At 44.1% G+C, this 14,790-nt stretch overlaps 1 protein-coding gene across 3 annotated transcripts in view; it reads left to right on the plus strand.

Annotated features, from left to right (window-relative positions):
- Window positions 1-14,790, plus strand: part of LOC124406651 (dachshund homolog 2) — a 175,834-nt gene that overhangs the window by 76,142 nt on the left and 84,902 nt on the right. For 2 of the 3 annotated variants that reach the window (XM_046882138.1, XM_046882140.1), the window contains one exon: window positions 2,115-2,257. In XM_046882138.1, the coding sequence (XP_046738094.1) occupies window positions 2,115-2,257 (143 nt within the window). Of the gene's footprint in view, window positions 1-2,108; window positions 2,258-14,790 lie in introns of all 3 variants that reach the window. The other variant, XM_046882139.1, reaches the window with a different exon arrangement.

Consider the following 14,790-nt stretch of genomic DNA (forward strand, 5'->3'; position numbering starts at 1 on the left):
AGATATCGATGCTTTGTTTCAAATAACTTGATATTTTTGGAAAGTTTAGAAGATCGATCGATTTTTTTCTACAATTACTCATTTTATTCAGAAGATGACTATTTATTTGAGAATTTTGTGAGACAAACAGATTTCCTATTTTATTGTTTATAGTATATCCATTTGTTGATCGCATAATAAATATCGTTGCGATGTTGTAAAATTGAATATTGAACGACGCAGTTAACGCCATAAAAACAGTTTTTGTAGAAAATTACAATGTACTGGAATAAAGTTAAGCCACCGTAGAGTGAAATTGAACGAACTTACAATGATTTTCAACCATTTTCAAGTGTTTTAAACTGAAACATGACAGTTTATAATTTTTTCGCTTTCGTTGATAATTCTAGTACTTTATACTTTAAATTCGTACATTTTAGTAGATTTTCATGGCTTGCAAATATAATAATTTCATGAATATTCACTTTACGATCAGTATTTCGTAATAAAATTAATAAAAAGTACAGATTTCTGTCCAACCAACCTTAATAAACATATATCTGAAATTTTGATCGATCAATTTCGATCCAAGACTCAAGTTTTCGAGAATTTTAGTGGGACTCGGATAGACAACTGTTTAAGTAATAAAACAATTTGTTCGTCAATGTAATTATTTGGTTGCCTTCATAACTTATGCGTAAAAAATAATATCAACAAGTAAATTCTCAAACCTTTTTCCATATAATAACCAATCAAACGGTGTTAAAAATTTTACTGGCTAAGAAAGATAAGCCCTTTTCATCTATCGCTGTAACTAAATAAATATAAATTTATAACAAGGAAAACTCGAATTCAAATCTGTTATAAGAAAATTGCGTGACGTAAATGCGAAACCGAAAAACAGAGTGACAAAAACGCAAATTATTTACTCCCCTCGACTTTCGCGAAATATTTTTCAACCCTCCCTCCCCCCTTTCGTTTAATTTCACGATATACGTGTACGGTTAGTAAAAATGTGAATTAAGCCCAATAGTGGAATGAATTTAAAACGAATTCATAATACATTGTAATAATATTGTAAGATGTTTGCGATCCTTGAGGCTCCCGCAATACAACGCGATGTTTAAACCGGTCTTATAATTGCCAGGTTCTACGCCGTTCGATGGTCTCTGATCTCACGGCGCGAACTCGACTTTAACTTTTCGTCTAACGCAACGGGAAGGTTTCTTCTAGGCACACGGACAGCTGCCGTGCCATGCCTGTTTTGTCGAAACATCGTGTCCTCATTGTTTTGTACGAAGAGCTAGAAGCTCGTCATCTCCGACTTGCAATGCGCGTGAGACCGTGACCTCCACTTCTTTTTTCGCCCAGACCAGCATCATTTTTGCACGCCCATTTCCGCGACTCGCCTGGCCAAACATACAACTCGAAGGTGATTGTCGAGAGGTACGAATGGTTCTTGTGCCCCTTTATACGCGCCGCGTTTAATAGACAACCGGAAACTGCGATGATCCTCGCGGCTGCTACACGACGGACGCAAATATTCCATCTTTTCTACAACTCCGTCGGTCATTCCATGTTCTTTTCTCTCGCTGCACGATTATATTTTTGCACAGCATTCCGGGCCTCTCACGTTTGCCATTGGAATCATCCGCCTTCAAGACTGCATCGTTTTTTTCACCACCGTAACGTTTCTTCTTATTATTATGTAGGTTGTACCGCAACGGGGTATAGAAATCGTGGGATCTTCTCCTTTCGCATCTCGGACGAATCACTCGCGCGCAATTACACACTTTACACCCGAGGGTTTGAATCAATCATCGGAAGACCATCGAGTGTAATCTCACGAGAAACAAGAACGAGTACTTGCATATAGAAAGTGGAAGAAAACCAAACGGATTGCACGATTCAAGTAGAATCCTCCGATCCTTCGATATCCTTAAAATTAAAAGCATTCGGATTGGACCGGTTCAGAATATAGTTAAGCGCGACCTGATTTGACTAGGATTAATTGTAAAACGCGTGCCTGATTCTCGTGGCAAAAGCAAGTAAAGGCGACGACCTCTCGGGTAATCCGGTAACTCGATGCCGGGTGTCTCTAACGACAGTAACTCTCTACCATTGTGCAGCTCCAGGCCCGGGAGACCCCCGAAAAGAGCCTCCGTCGGCCTCAGCCTTGCCGCCAGCCACCTCGCAGCCGCTGCAGGACACCATCCTCATCATCCCCTCAAGAAACATCGCATGGACAACGGTGACTACTACGAGAACGGGCATCTAGGTGAGGAGAATCATTATTTATATCATTGACATGTTAGTATCAATTGAGAACTACCTGTAACGTGTACTGTAGAAAATGTGAGGAAAGAGTCACGTGACCACTCCTCACTTTTCCTGGTCCTTCGGGTTTTCCCCTAATACCATTGCACGTGATGATGAAACGTTAACGAAATGATTCCAAGTCGAGATCATCTGCTGAGCCAAATTTATGCTTGATTATATCGTTGAATTGGTATAAGTTAAGTGTACCAGTTGTTGACACGTTGAGACCCAATTATTATCGACCCTTTTAGTTTCCAAACTATAAATTAGATGCACGAATTGTGAGTTTCTCGATAACTAAAACCAATTGCTGGAAGACTAGACATTAGATATTTATTGTTTGGTAATTGTTTAGTTAATAACTGGTATAACACTTGCGCTAACAATAACTTTTGATTTTCAATCAACCAACTTTTTCAACCACGACAAGCCATCTTGATTTCAATCAGAGTAGTCAACACGTCGAAAGTTCTTTGCTTCGGGGGTTCGTGAATCAGTGCTAAAACGCAATGACGTTTCGGATTCCTCTGCAGTTCTCAATTACAACTGCAATATGTGCATTGAGAGATGTATACATATAATGCAAGCAAACATCGAGACATGCAAACACCGCGTAGGCACTGGCATTTGATTACGATCGCGTTGACCCCACTGCAGCCCACTGTTGCAATAAAATCAATTAATTAGGGGAATCAAACGCACTTGGAGTAAGCAAATTAACTGCAGCAACTGCACGCACTACGTGTTGCGGCTTGCGGCTTGCGGCTGCGTCCAGTCGCCCCGTTTGTAGGTGCACAAGTTATGAACGTCCCATGCACATTGCACACCGTATGCACATGGTGTATGTATACATACTGAATACATCAGAATACGGGATCGCTGATATTTATCGCAAACGAACGGTTCTCCGAAAAATAAAAAACAGTCGGACTTGAACCGCGTTGTTGGGTTTGCGCGGCTGATGATCGTTTCAATTGGATCGTTTTGGATCTCATTGTCAGTCTGACGTTTGAACGGCGCAGAATCCGCACTTTTCAAGTTTATTAATTTCCGCCCTGTCAATCACTGGCTAATTGAAGTTAACTCTTTTAATACTGTAGGTACGAATACATATATCCGGAATACTGTGTTTAAACAATAAATCATAGATGTGACGCGCGGGGTTGGGCAATCAATTTTACGAGCAAATACTACGCTCCGCGAATTGAGTAATGAATTAATAGTGCATGCAGGGTTTGTGTGCAGTACATAATATTCGGGTTGTTACGCCGCTGGTCAAAGCTTTTACACATACCTTTGTATTATATATCCTCGTGTGCGTTAAAGCTTCATTCGAATACACGCTGCACAGTGATCACGATATTGTTTCATTACTCTCTGAACCATGATAATAGTTCGAGTTTTCGGTATTTACGTTTGCCTGGCAGTAACCACGAAGTAGGTTCACCTACACGAGAGAGTTGGCAAAAAAAGAAGAAAAAAAAATGTCGTACATGCAGCGTTGCTACGTATCTCTACGTTATATTGATTTGATCTCATTAGGACAGCATTTCCCATAACCGTAATTAATAAACCGAACAAGCTCGATCAATTTTCGATATGGGTATATATATATATATATATAAGTGTATGCGTATGTATGTATGTATGTATGTAGGCACGTCATACAAGCGTGCGGTCTATAGCTTAACCATTCAGGGAGGACAATGGGAACACAATAGCTGTTCATTGTTGCCGATACGCATCTATGCTGTCTCTACGAAATTAAAAGTGATGAGAAAAATAAATAGCGAGTGCTGCACACATCGGGGGAAACGGGGGGGGGGGGGTGAAGGGGGAGGGGGTGGGTTGTTTAACTGCCGGCGTCGCCGCGTGTCTGACGTCGGGGCGAAGAGGTGCAGTAAGAGAGAGAGAGAGGAGAGGATACAGAGAGAAACGGAACAAAAGCCCGCTGTGAGCTGTAGCTACGTTATCGCCCTCGAGCAGTTTCCTTCCCTTCTCTTTACAGAGACCTAGTTAGGTTGCAGTATCAATGCACACTGGAGTAGGTACAGTGCAGTGTGCAATGCAACAACACGTACGTATGATAATTCGCGGACAAGAGAAACAACGCGTCAGGTGACGAGAGACGAGCAGAAAGCCATGAAAGTTGAAAGCAGAAGAGAGATGAGTATACCTAGTGACGTTTGGGGGTGGAATGAAGGAAGTCGATTGTCAAGCAAGCTTCACGACGACGACACGACGACACGACGGCACGTCCTTCGTCAAAACCGACCGACTAATTGATGAGCGCACGCCACGCCACGCACGCTGTCTGTCTGTCTATCTGTCTTCTCACTCTTGCACTAAATTATAACCAAGTGTTTTCCTTGGCTTCTACTGTTCTTAACGAAGGGTTATTTCCTCTGACGAATCGATTCCAACACCTATACTTGACGGTTCTTCCTCATACTTGCGGTGCTAACTCACGCTTAGGTACTCGGAAAGGGATGGACGACGTCGCACTATTATCATGGAACTGCCTGTGAGTCACGCCTCGATCATCTTCCAATAGTCTATGCAAAATCGAGAAATCGAGACTCTTAGTTCGGACACCATGTATAATGGAGAATTACTGATTGGAGGAGACCACGTTGTCAACAGACGATACTCGTCCACGAATCATAAGCTGGCAGGCAGGCAGGCAGGCAGTATTAGCCAGGTTTTATTGCTACAAGCTAGGCAGAGCGGCGAACCGAGGATCGGGAACAGTTAATCAATGCTTTTATGAGCGGTGCACACCCACGCGCGAGTTGTACCAGCGCCAAGCCCAACATCGGCCGACACTCTGTTCATCGCCTCATTATATACCAGATTGATGTCTAATATAGTCACACCGTTCTTTCGACGGCCAGAATTCACCCAGATGCGGGCACCCTTTGCTCCTTCCTCGATATATCGCTTCTCGAGACAAGAATTTTACACCCCTATTTGGACCTAGAAAGAAAAAAATTTCTGTAAGTCAAAGAAAAAGATCTCAAAACTCTGCAAAGTTTGTTTGAGGTTCTAATGAGAACCTAAATTGGCGTTCGTTTGGCCTGAGTTAATGGGAATATTCGTAGTTCAGATCGCATATCCAAAGTTCATTTTTGATCTTATAGAATTTTTGAGAACTTTATTGTGGAGATATGGTGGGTAAATGGGATCTAAATTCGATCTACGTTATAAGATTTCGACTATGATCTGGATCTGCCAGTGGATTTGTCAAACGCCGTAGAAATGCTTTTTCACTGCACCTTTCTGGGTTGCATGATTCTTCTTCGGAGTTTCGAGACTTCTACACCCGGACTGAAAGGGCTTGACACGCAGCACGCGATGAAGGTATCAGCGTACCTGAGGGTCGTCGTGCGTGTGCCGAAGGGCGACTTTGTGTTGGATCGTGGGACAATAATTTGCTAATTTGCGATCCAAATGGCCCGAGGCCACGACATTAGGGCGAGTCTGGCGTACGTTCGGGTGGCTGAGCGGCGGTTAGCCGTAGTAAAGTATTTAACAAATTAGGAAACACCGATTCACCCGCCACCCGCCACCCTCCGGCCTGAATCCATGGTATATAAGAGATTTAGCGGTTACAGGGACTGCAGGGGGTGCTGCTTAGCCACGCTTTGGCCGCTCGCAAAGCGATCGAAGGAATGCGAACCACTGGGGAAGTGTGGAATTTTCACCCCGTCCGCGTGGTTGGATTACGTATGATTTAAACTCTGCCTCGAAATTTATCCGCGTGAAATACAATGCTGAAATACCAGGCATTTGTTTAATTAAGACTGGATGGAATCGAAATTTCCTCGTTCCTAATTCGTTCAACCCTTTCCGGTATTATCTTACCTCCTTCTATCGGATTATTTCCACCCTTGTATCCGTGTCTCGCTTGGGTTTCACCAAATCCCTGGACCACGTGACGTCGCGTCTTTTGACTATATATGTATGACATAAAATTACATGGTTGATGGTCAAAGGAAATAAATCTGCACGCGTGAAGCTCGAAGTTGCGTTAATCAGAGCTTCATTCCAACTTCGGTAAAAGAAGGAGATTATTCGATCCTAATTAGAAGAAGAAACGAAACACGAGACGAAGATGAAGAGAAGCCGATCCTGGCCGAGAGACGCGGAGGACAATTCGCGGCGTTTCCATCTTGTGTCATTAAATATGTAAAGAGAAAGGGGCGGTTCCGGTCTGTCCACACGTCATTCGATATTGTTTTGCGCTTTAAGTACGATACATGCGGCGAACGCGTGGGTGGATGGCGTGCGTCATTTGTTTGCCTTGCGTGGGTTACACCGATTACGGTACTGGGAAACGCGAAGTACAGAGACACTAGGTATATACGTATTTCAGACACGTGTGTGACGTACGTACATGCATATACAGACACACACACACACACACATGCCAAGGATATCTGCGAGTAGCTTTTTCACCTTTGAGATTATTTTGACGTATTTTATTTACATTTTCAAAAAAAAAAAAAAAAAAAAAAAAAATGTACAAAATTTTTCCGATTCCATTTCTCTCTCTCTTTCTCTCTCTTTTTATCTCGATTGTTTATTCGATTTGGCAAATAAAAGACTCGCGAAGATAACACGCGGAGCGTTGTACACGTGTGACGTGTAACGCGTGATCGTTATAGGTATGTATACATAGATACATACTAACACTCGCAACTACGCAGCCCCGTGCAATTTGAACCGAGCTCTCTTTTTCGGGAAGCCTTTTCGGTTATAAATACTTTGATATCTTCATTTACTCGATTGGCCCGGGGGAGTGGGGGGGGGGGGGGGGGGGGGGAGGCAAAAAATTGCGAAACGAGAATTTTTGCGGCTGATTTAAGAGGCACTAAAACTATAACACTGTTACCAAAATGAAGAGGTTTAATGCTCGAGGGCCAATTAGATTTTTATTTTTGCACAGCTATCGTAAAAACGATCAAGCTTCTCGCGCACGCAGCCATTGCAAGCCCTCTTATTCATTCGGACCAATTATACTTTCCGTTCCCTTATTCTCTTTCTCTCTCTCTCTTTTTCTGTCTCTCACGCAACCTCGCTCTCTCTCTCTTCCTCTTTTACTCTCCTTTCTTATAATGTTTTTGTTACCGCGGCATCCTGGTCAAGACTTTCAACGCGCGCGGAACAAACTTGCGAAACATTATGTCTCTCGTTAAATTCGAAATAGTAACACACACACACGCACACACACACAATACACATACACACCTATATAATCTTTTGCCTCGAAAGTTTTTGTACAGAAATATTCCTGGTTCTTCTCTCTCTCTCTCTCTCTCTATTTCATCCCAATCGTTACGACTTTTGCTGTTTGCGATGCCCAACGTGATCGAGAATCTGTTACTCCTTTGGAGCATTCGCCACATCGACAGATGAATGTAATTTTCTTCTTTCCACGTCTCGCCACTCATTTCCAAGAGTGAAGGAACCTGCATGCACTCAGTCATCCAGTGCATGCTCCTCGGAGACGATCTTCTCATGCTTTCCGCGGGTCTCTTCCGCGATACACGTTTTCGCTCTCAGTCAGCCCTACCAGAGGCTGTAAACTCATCCTGGGTATAACGAACCGAAACGAGGAATCGTCGGTGGGTCAGGGCGAGCACGAGCCGATGCGGCGTGACGCGACTGCAGTGTGACTACGTCCCGGAGTCGTAAAGTCCCTCCCCTCCGTCTTCCCCCCAGGACACGGGGTATCGTGTGTACGCATGCCTCTCGCCTGATACACGACTAAATTACACCCCGTCGAACGGAGCTGCATGCAGGCGGTGGTCAAGGGTGCGGGATAATTTTTATTGACCCCGAGGCCGGGGGCGATTCACTTTAAAAATGTTCGCCCGAGAGAAACACGGCGCCGGGCGCTCGTTTCCGGTCCGAGAAACGGAGGAGGTGTGAGAAATATTAATACTCACCTCCCCCCCCCCCTCCACCGGGGACTCAATTAACGCGTCTTCTTATACCCACCTATTGTCGTTTACACGGGGATGTGGATCGTGATTCAAGTAAAAATTCCGACAGACATCCAGCAGAGTGCCCGTAATTTCCGGCAATTAAAAAACGCGGGTAATTGACCAGCGGAGGCGGGAAATGTGTAACGTGTGATACGGTATGTACAGTTTTCGATCCGCGTACAGGCGTGGCGTGAGAGGAGAGGAAAAAGCTGGATTCATTCAACAATTTACTTGTTAGCAAAGTGGCCGAGCGCACGCTCAATTAACCAGCGAATCAGAGCCGCTTTGTTCGAAAGTCGGAATTTTTGTAATCTACACCGGGTATTATATATAGTGCGGGACACGATACGCACACCGTCAAATGGGCAAGCCGCGTTCGAGTGTTGGCCAAGGGCCGACGGACGCTCGTTTGGAACAACGCGAAAAACGGCGGGAGAGCGAGAGAGGCAACGAAAAAGTGGCGAGTCGGGGTTTGTTTTAATTGTAAGCGTTTTATCCCGCTCACGTTTGTCCACGATAACGTCCCGTGAATCAAAAGGCTCGCAATTTATTTCCGACTACGTTTACATACGTTTCGTTAAAACGCAAAGGTCTATACTGTATACGCATATTCTACCAGTCGGCACATTTTAAAGGGTTATTGAAAAACAGCTTGGAAAGTCTTGCAAAGAATTTTAACCAACTTCTTTTTTAAGTTCCACGATCATTCGAACTCCGATCAATCATCACGCGATATTCTTTACCCAATACTTCGATCACTTTAGCCAGATAACGACGATGTCAAAGGAGTCCATTTCCGTATCGATTAGCGATTCCAATGCTTCAAAATGATGAATATCATTGATCAAAAACCTTGGAAGTCTAACGTCAACGTTTAAAACGGGAACTGGATATATCGAGAAATGTCACGGAGATATCAGCATAACTCATCCCTTGGGTGTCTGTAAAACAAGTACCCTGATCTTGCGACGTGATGCCGAGATGTGCGAACAGTGTTTTCACGTAACGTCGAGCGTTGTAACAACGACCGATTATCACCGGGCTTCAGGGTTAAGTACAATGACTGCCGAAGTGTGACAGATAGAGCTCGTGAACTGTTACCGCATAACGAATGTTGTACGAGACTGGCTGGCTTTTCTCAAACCTTAACCGTGGGAGTCGGACTTTCTTGCGTTGGATATTGTAAACTCTCGTTACGCTGCGCGTAAGGAGCGAATGAGAGAAAGAGAGAGAGAGGCTGGAGTGTGTGAAATATACATATTTTTTCTTCGCCAACCGGAAGCCGGGAGCGCCGGGCTACAAATAGTCTTACACTTTACGCGATGTACGAGCGCAGCTCTTTACTTTAATTACGACGTAAAATTATAAACAATGTCCACAGATGGTCGCCCGCTTCGGGATCTGTGAGATTAAAGTGAGCTTGGCGGGTATGTCGCGGGTTTGAATCGCTCAACAGTTGGACTCATATGGCGCCCATCAAAAGACATAAACTTGGCCCCCATAAAAAGCTAATAAACCGACGACGATGCGCACACCTACCTTCGCCTCTCACGCGTGCAGATATGACGCGATTTGACGAGCAGCCCTCAACCTCGGGCTAAAAATCTCCGTCAGCCCCGTTCCCTTCGACAGGGAACCACCTTCGATCGGTAATTCGAACGTTTAATCTCCAGGTTGAATCTGCGGCCGTGCGGCAGCAAATCGGTATCGAAACTAAAATCAAAACTAGCTTCCTCCACGTGCATGCAGACCGAAGGCGAGGTTTCCGCTGCATCTGCTCAGCTCATTCAAGTCCTGCGGAAATAGTTTCGTCCTTCAAGTCCAGGTCGGAAATTTCGCCGGGCGTCTCCTGGCCCGTCAATACTTCGCAGTCTCGTTTCTCCCTTTTCTCTCTCTTTTAGCTCCTTTTCCTTCTCTCTCGCACTCCTGTCCAACCGGTAGCGGCGTCTGCTGATCCGTAGCATAAACAAGGTATTGTATTTCGCAGGGGATCCTCCTATTATATCATATTTTGTTATTAATATTTTCTGACTGGCTGAACACGACGAGGATACCGGCAGGTATAAGAGAACGCAGGAGCAGAAGAAGACGCAAACAGACCCGTCGAATATCGTTACAATTATTACTGCACATTGCGGACGAAAGTTGGACTGCAGGTATGCCGATCCTGCCGCAGGATCACCGCGATGCCTACGCATTGAGACGTTTCTCTCTCCGGAGACGATAAATCCGAGGTCCTTCGGCCGCCTCTGACGCTAGAACCGACAAATCTTCTCCTCCTCCTCTTTTTTATTCTTTTTGTTCTTGTTCTTCTCATCCCGGCTCGTTTCTCTCCGCGTTTTAACGACGAAGAGATATCCTGGCGCGTGGACCTCGCGCGATCCTCGGATCGGCCAAGGACCATGCACGGGAAGAGTTGCAGGTATTTGTTCTTCCATCCCGCTGCCATGCACCGCGTCCGCAACCTCGTCCGCCCCGGCGTCTCATCCGAGGGCAGTAAACCTTTTGATATATAGTCGAAACTTTTTAGAGTTCTGTCAGCCACGCCCACAATCAGCCTTACTGTTATTTACACTCCGTGTTGGGCTGCGATCTTCACCAGGGCATTCCTAAAACTAAACGCGGACGCGTTTTGTCTTCTTATTTCGCGACGCGACGGTCGTTTCGATTCGTTGGAATATTGAATACCTGCTTCAGAGATGAACGGCAACCTGAATCACCCCTGGATCCCAACTAATATCACGGACGACAGCTTGAATCATCCTATTTCGAAAGAAACTCTTTATATACACCATTCTTAAAATAACTATACACCTCTAAATTCATTGTAATTATAGTATATACCTACTTTAGCGTGAAATCTTCTCACACTGTGATGACAATTGTTCGTAATTGTTGAAAAAAAAAAATCTCTTCTCGATCATTGACAAAATTATCATTCAATTTTCAAACCTCTGTCTTAGAAATCTGAGCTACAGGATCGGAATCGCGAAGTTTTAAGAAGCATCGTTCGGCTCTAAATCGCAGATCTAGACCGCATGTGGTTAGATAGAAGGGGACCCCCGTTGCAAGAATACGTAGGTGTTGAAAGGGTGTGTGGATATAATCCAACGTCTGTACATACGTGCATAAGGTATACATATTATACATGCATTGAGTCTGGTTCCAAGGCGCGGATGGATATATATTATATATATATATGTATATATACATTATATACATATAAATGCGAAAAAGGCAAAGCTGGCTCTCCGATCCGCACACGCTACGAATTTATGAAATTATGGCTGGTCGCCTTGGCCAAATTATCTATTTCAGACGTCCGCGCATCTACCCTAGGGGCCTCGTTTGATTTCGGGTTCTGATCCACGAGCATTCTTTGTTTCTTTGTTGTGCGAGGGGGTTCATCCATAGCTATATTTTATTGTGAGATACAATATGCAGCTCCAGGATCTTCTTCGTCCTGCCATCTTTTGCGCAGAAAAAATTTACTCGTTTCACCTCGTTTGTTTCTTTCGGTGAGTGATTTTATTTTACTTGAAATGAAAAAGTGCACTGGAATCTGATAAGTTTGTTAGGTTTTTTGGTCGATTATTTTTACCGACGATACAAGTAAATATCGTTTTATGACTATTCGAATAATTGAAGCTCACTTTTTCACAGTGTGAATAAATTTTATTCGAAACAAGTGATTATTTTACAGATTTCAAAAGCCTATAATTATTCAAGTTGTACTCTTCACGCGGTGATTAGTCGTCCTCGGTGAAAGGGAAAAAATTTAACGACGCAATTCATGCCTTGATCCTAGTGAATTCATGATCCGTCCTATTTAAATAAATAAATTATTCATCGAATAAAGCAGATCGAAGATGAAAGAATTTTCGCTCTCGTCATTGGTGCACATAATGTGAAAACGAATTACACCTACACGTTTGTAACAGAGTTGCGTTTTGCTGGTAAAATTTAGCCAACTGGTTTAAGTCGTGGCAAATATTCATTTATAGGCAAATGACGCGTCGAGAAAACCCGCCTTCATCATCCTTGCAGTAAGAGAAGAACCCGGGGGCCTTAAAAGACCCCGCGGACTCCGCGTTCCCACCTAACTTGGGTCCAGATTGGGCCAGTAGGCATTACGTGAACGCGCGAACGTGTGTGAGAAGCGAGAAAAAGGAGCTGCGCACGCATCGGTAAAAAAGACTCGTCATTCCAATCACCGAAAGCCAAATGAATGAAACGCGAGCGTCTCAGCGATAAAATACAATTTGAGCTAAAGACTGCCTCCACCTAACCTCTCTTCTCCTCCCCCTTCTCCACCCATCTCGCTCCTCTTCCTCCCCCTCCGCCGTCGAGCTGATGAGGTGACAACCCATAATTATACAGCCCGCTGTCTGTCGGACATAACTGCAGTGGCATGCACGGACCTCGCTGTGCCCAGCCAGATCCACTCGAAGATCGCATTCCCTCCTTCCCTCCTTTCTTAATCCTCACCTTTCCCTTTTCCCTCTCTTTCTTACTTCTTGTTCACGAATGAGAATTGCAAATTTATGAAGGTACTTGGCCATCTCCAATTAACAGTAGAACTACCAGACCAGTAAGAATGGGTGGGTTTACAATTGCATTTTGAAATTTCTAATTCACGTCACACTTCGTCTAGGCAGTTCTGGTGTTGATCTATCGCTAAAATTCAATCTTTTCCGCAACTGTTTTTCAGATCATAGAATTGATCGAACATATAGATCCTTTGTACACCCGATGGTCCGGGATCTAATCCGAGACCATGGCCAGATATCGACTTTCGATTTCCAACACTGGGTTGAGTTGGAAGTCGGTATTTGTTCCTCAGCTTTGATCGTGCCTTATATACAGACGATCTCGTGGTTTGGGAAAAACCGTGAAATTCTCGTCTTAGAAGAAATTGTGTAGATTTTTCCGAATAGGTTCACTGCAGAGGGTTAGCCGCCGCCTTCTCCCCCCTCTTGCGACCACCTTACCGACTCGCCTCGGCGATCCTGATCTTTTGTTTGGCAAATTCGTTGGCGCGTAAGAAGCGTAGTCTTGTATTTGGAGATAAAACGACAAGACCATGAAGCAGTCGAGGAAAAGCTGATTGTGAATGGAACGTTAACGAAGGTCGGTTTGGGCTCTTTTTCGGGTGGTCAAAACAAACTTTGACAGAGTCTTCAAGAGTAGCTCATCTCTTCTCCTCCGATCCGGCGAGTTTAACCTCTTCCCATGCTTCTCGAGAGCTATACGTAAGAACTTTTTTCAGGACGAAGGACAGCCCATCTTTGGACATCTGTGCAATTCGTGAATATAAACGCACGCAACGATCGCCAATTTCGCGTGCGAGCCGAGGGATCGATAGCTAAGATTTTGCATCGAGCAGGGCAGCTGAGCTGCGGGGACGCGGATATTAAGCGGCGAGTTTAGAGAGATTTCATTAAATCATATGAATTGAGGATAATGTATGTTATTGAGCTCCGCGTCCAAATCGCGTTCTATAAGTTGTAAAGTCCAATTTTAGGGTTCGTCACGGACGGTACCGGCGGGGCCTGTTCGACCCATGTGGTTCTCAAGCCTCGGGACGAGGCCTCTTCCTCGACCTGGCACCACTCGAGGGTCCTCCACCTCCAGTCATCGGTCCGACAGTCACTGGTCGCGACCGCAGCTTTCCGAACCCGCCACTTACACGTCAAACGGCCAGCCGGTCGGAATCACCCTGGAATCACTACCATTTAGATAATTTGTAATGAATAGGCAGACCTTTATTCTATATTGCCCACGAGCTATGCAACGGAATGACAATAAGCCGCTTGCGACCTTATACCTCCTGCAGCCCACTCAGCTTGCGCTGCGTTTGAGTTTGAGGTCCCTGCATGGTGGCTCCTTTCCAAAGTGTGCCTTCATCAACGTTCTTGAGCTGCTGATTTCTGCTCAGTAAAATCGATGAACAACTGGAAAGTTTTTTAGTGATAGAAATCATGAATAGATGAAAGTAAATGATTATTGAAGAGAAAAAACAACTTTTATATAGATTAGTTTTTATGACCGTCTAGCAAGGTAAAAAAGGACAACGATTGTCTTCGGATTTGGTCAGGCTTTATCTTGATTGAACCGTTCGTGTTATCTGAAGGTCTATATACAAGGATATCAAGTTGGAAGATCAACTATCAACACAGTTCGTCAACCATTCTGTTTATTAAATGGTATAAATTATTTTACAGATCAGTAGTTTCAAGTTTTAGCCACTTAATTATTAAGGTTATGTTGCACCCTCATGACGGTATTCTGCTAGTTGACTTAACGTGCACATGAAACCTGGACTTTAATTTCTTACTCCAAGTATAATTTTTGAAGCCAACTGCTTTGTAAACTTTAACTGAGTTACACTACCGGCACACGATTGACTATTGAACAAAAAAAAAAAAGAACGAACTGTTTTTCACTTAAAAATATCGTAGACATATCATCGTCGATTTCTCATCCAGTTTGCTATAACGGT

Source organism: Diprion similis, chromosome 6 (assembly GCF_021155765.1).
Source record: "Diprion similis isolate iyDipSimi1 chromosome 6, iyDipSimi1.1, whole genome shotgun sequence".
Taxonomy (NCBI): Eukaryota; Metazoa; Arthropoda; class Insecta; order Hymenoptera; family Diprionidae; genus Diprion; species Diprion similis.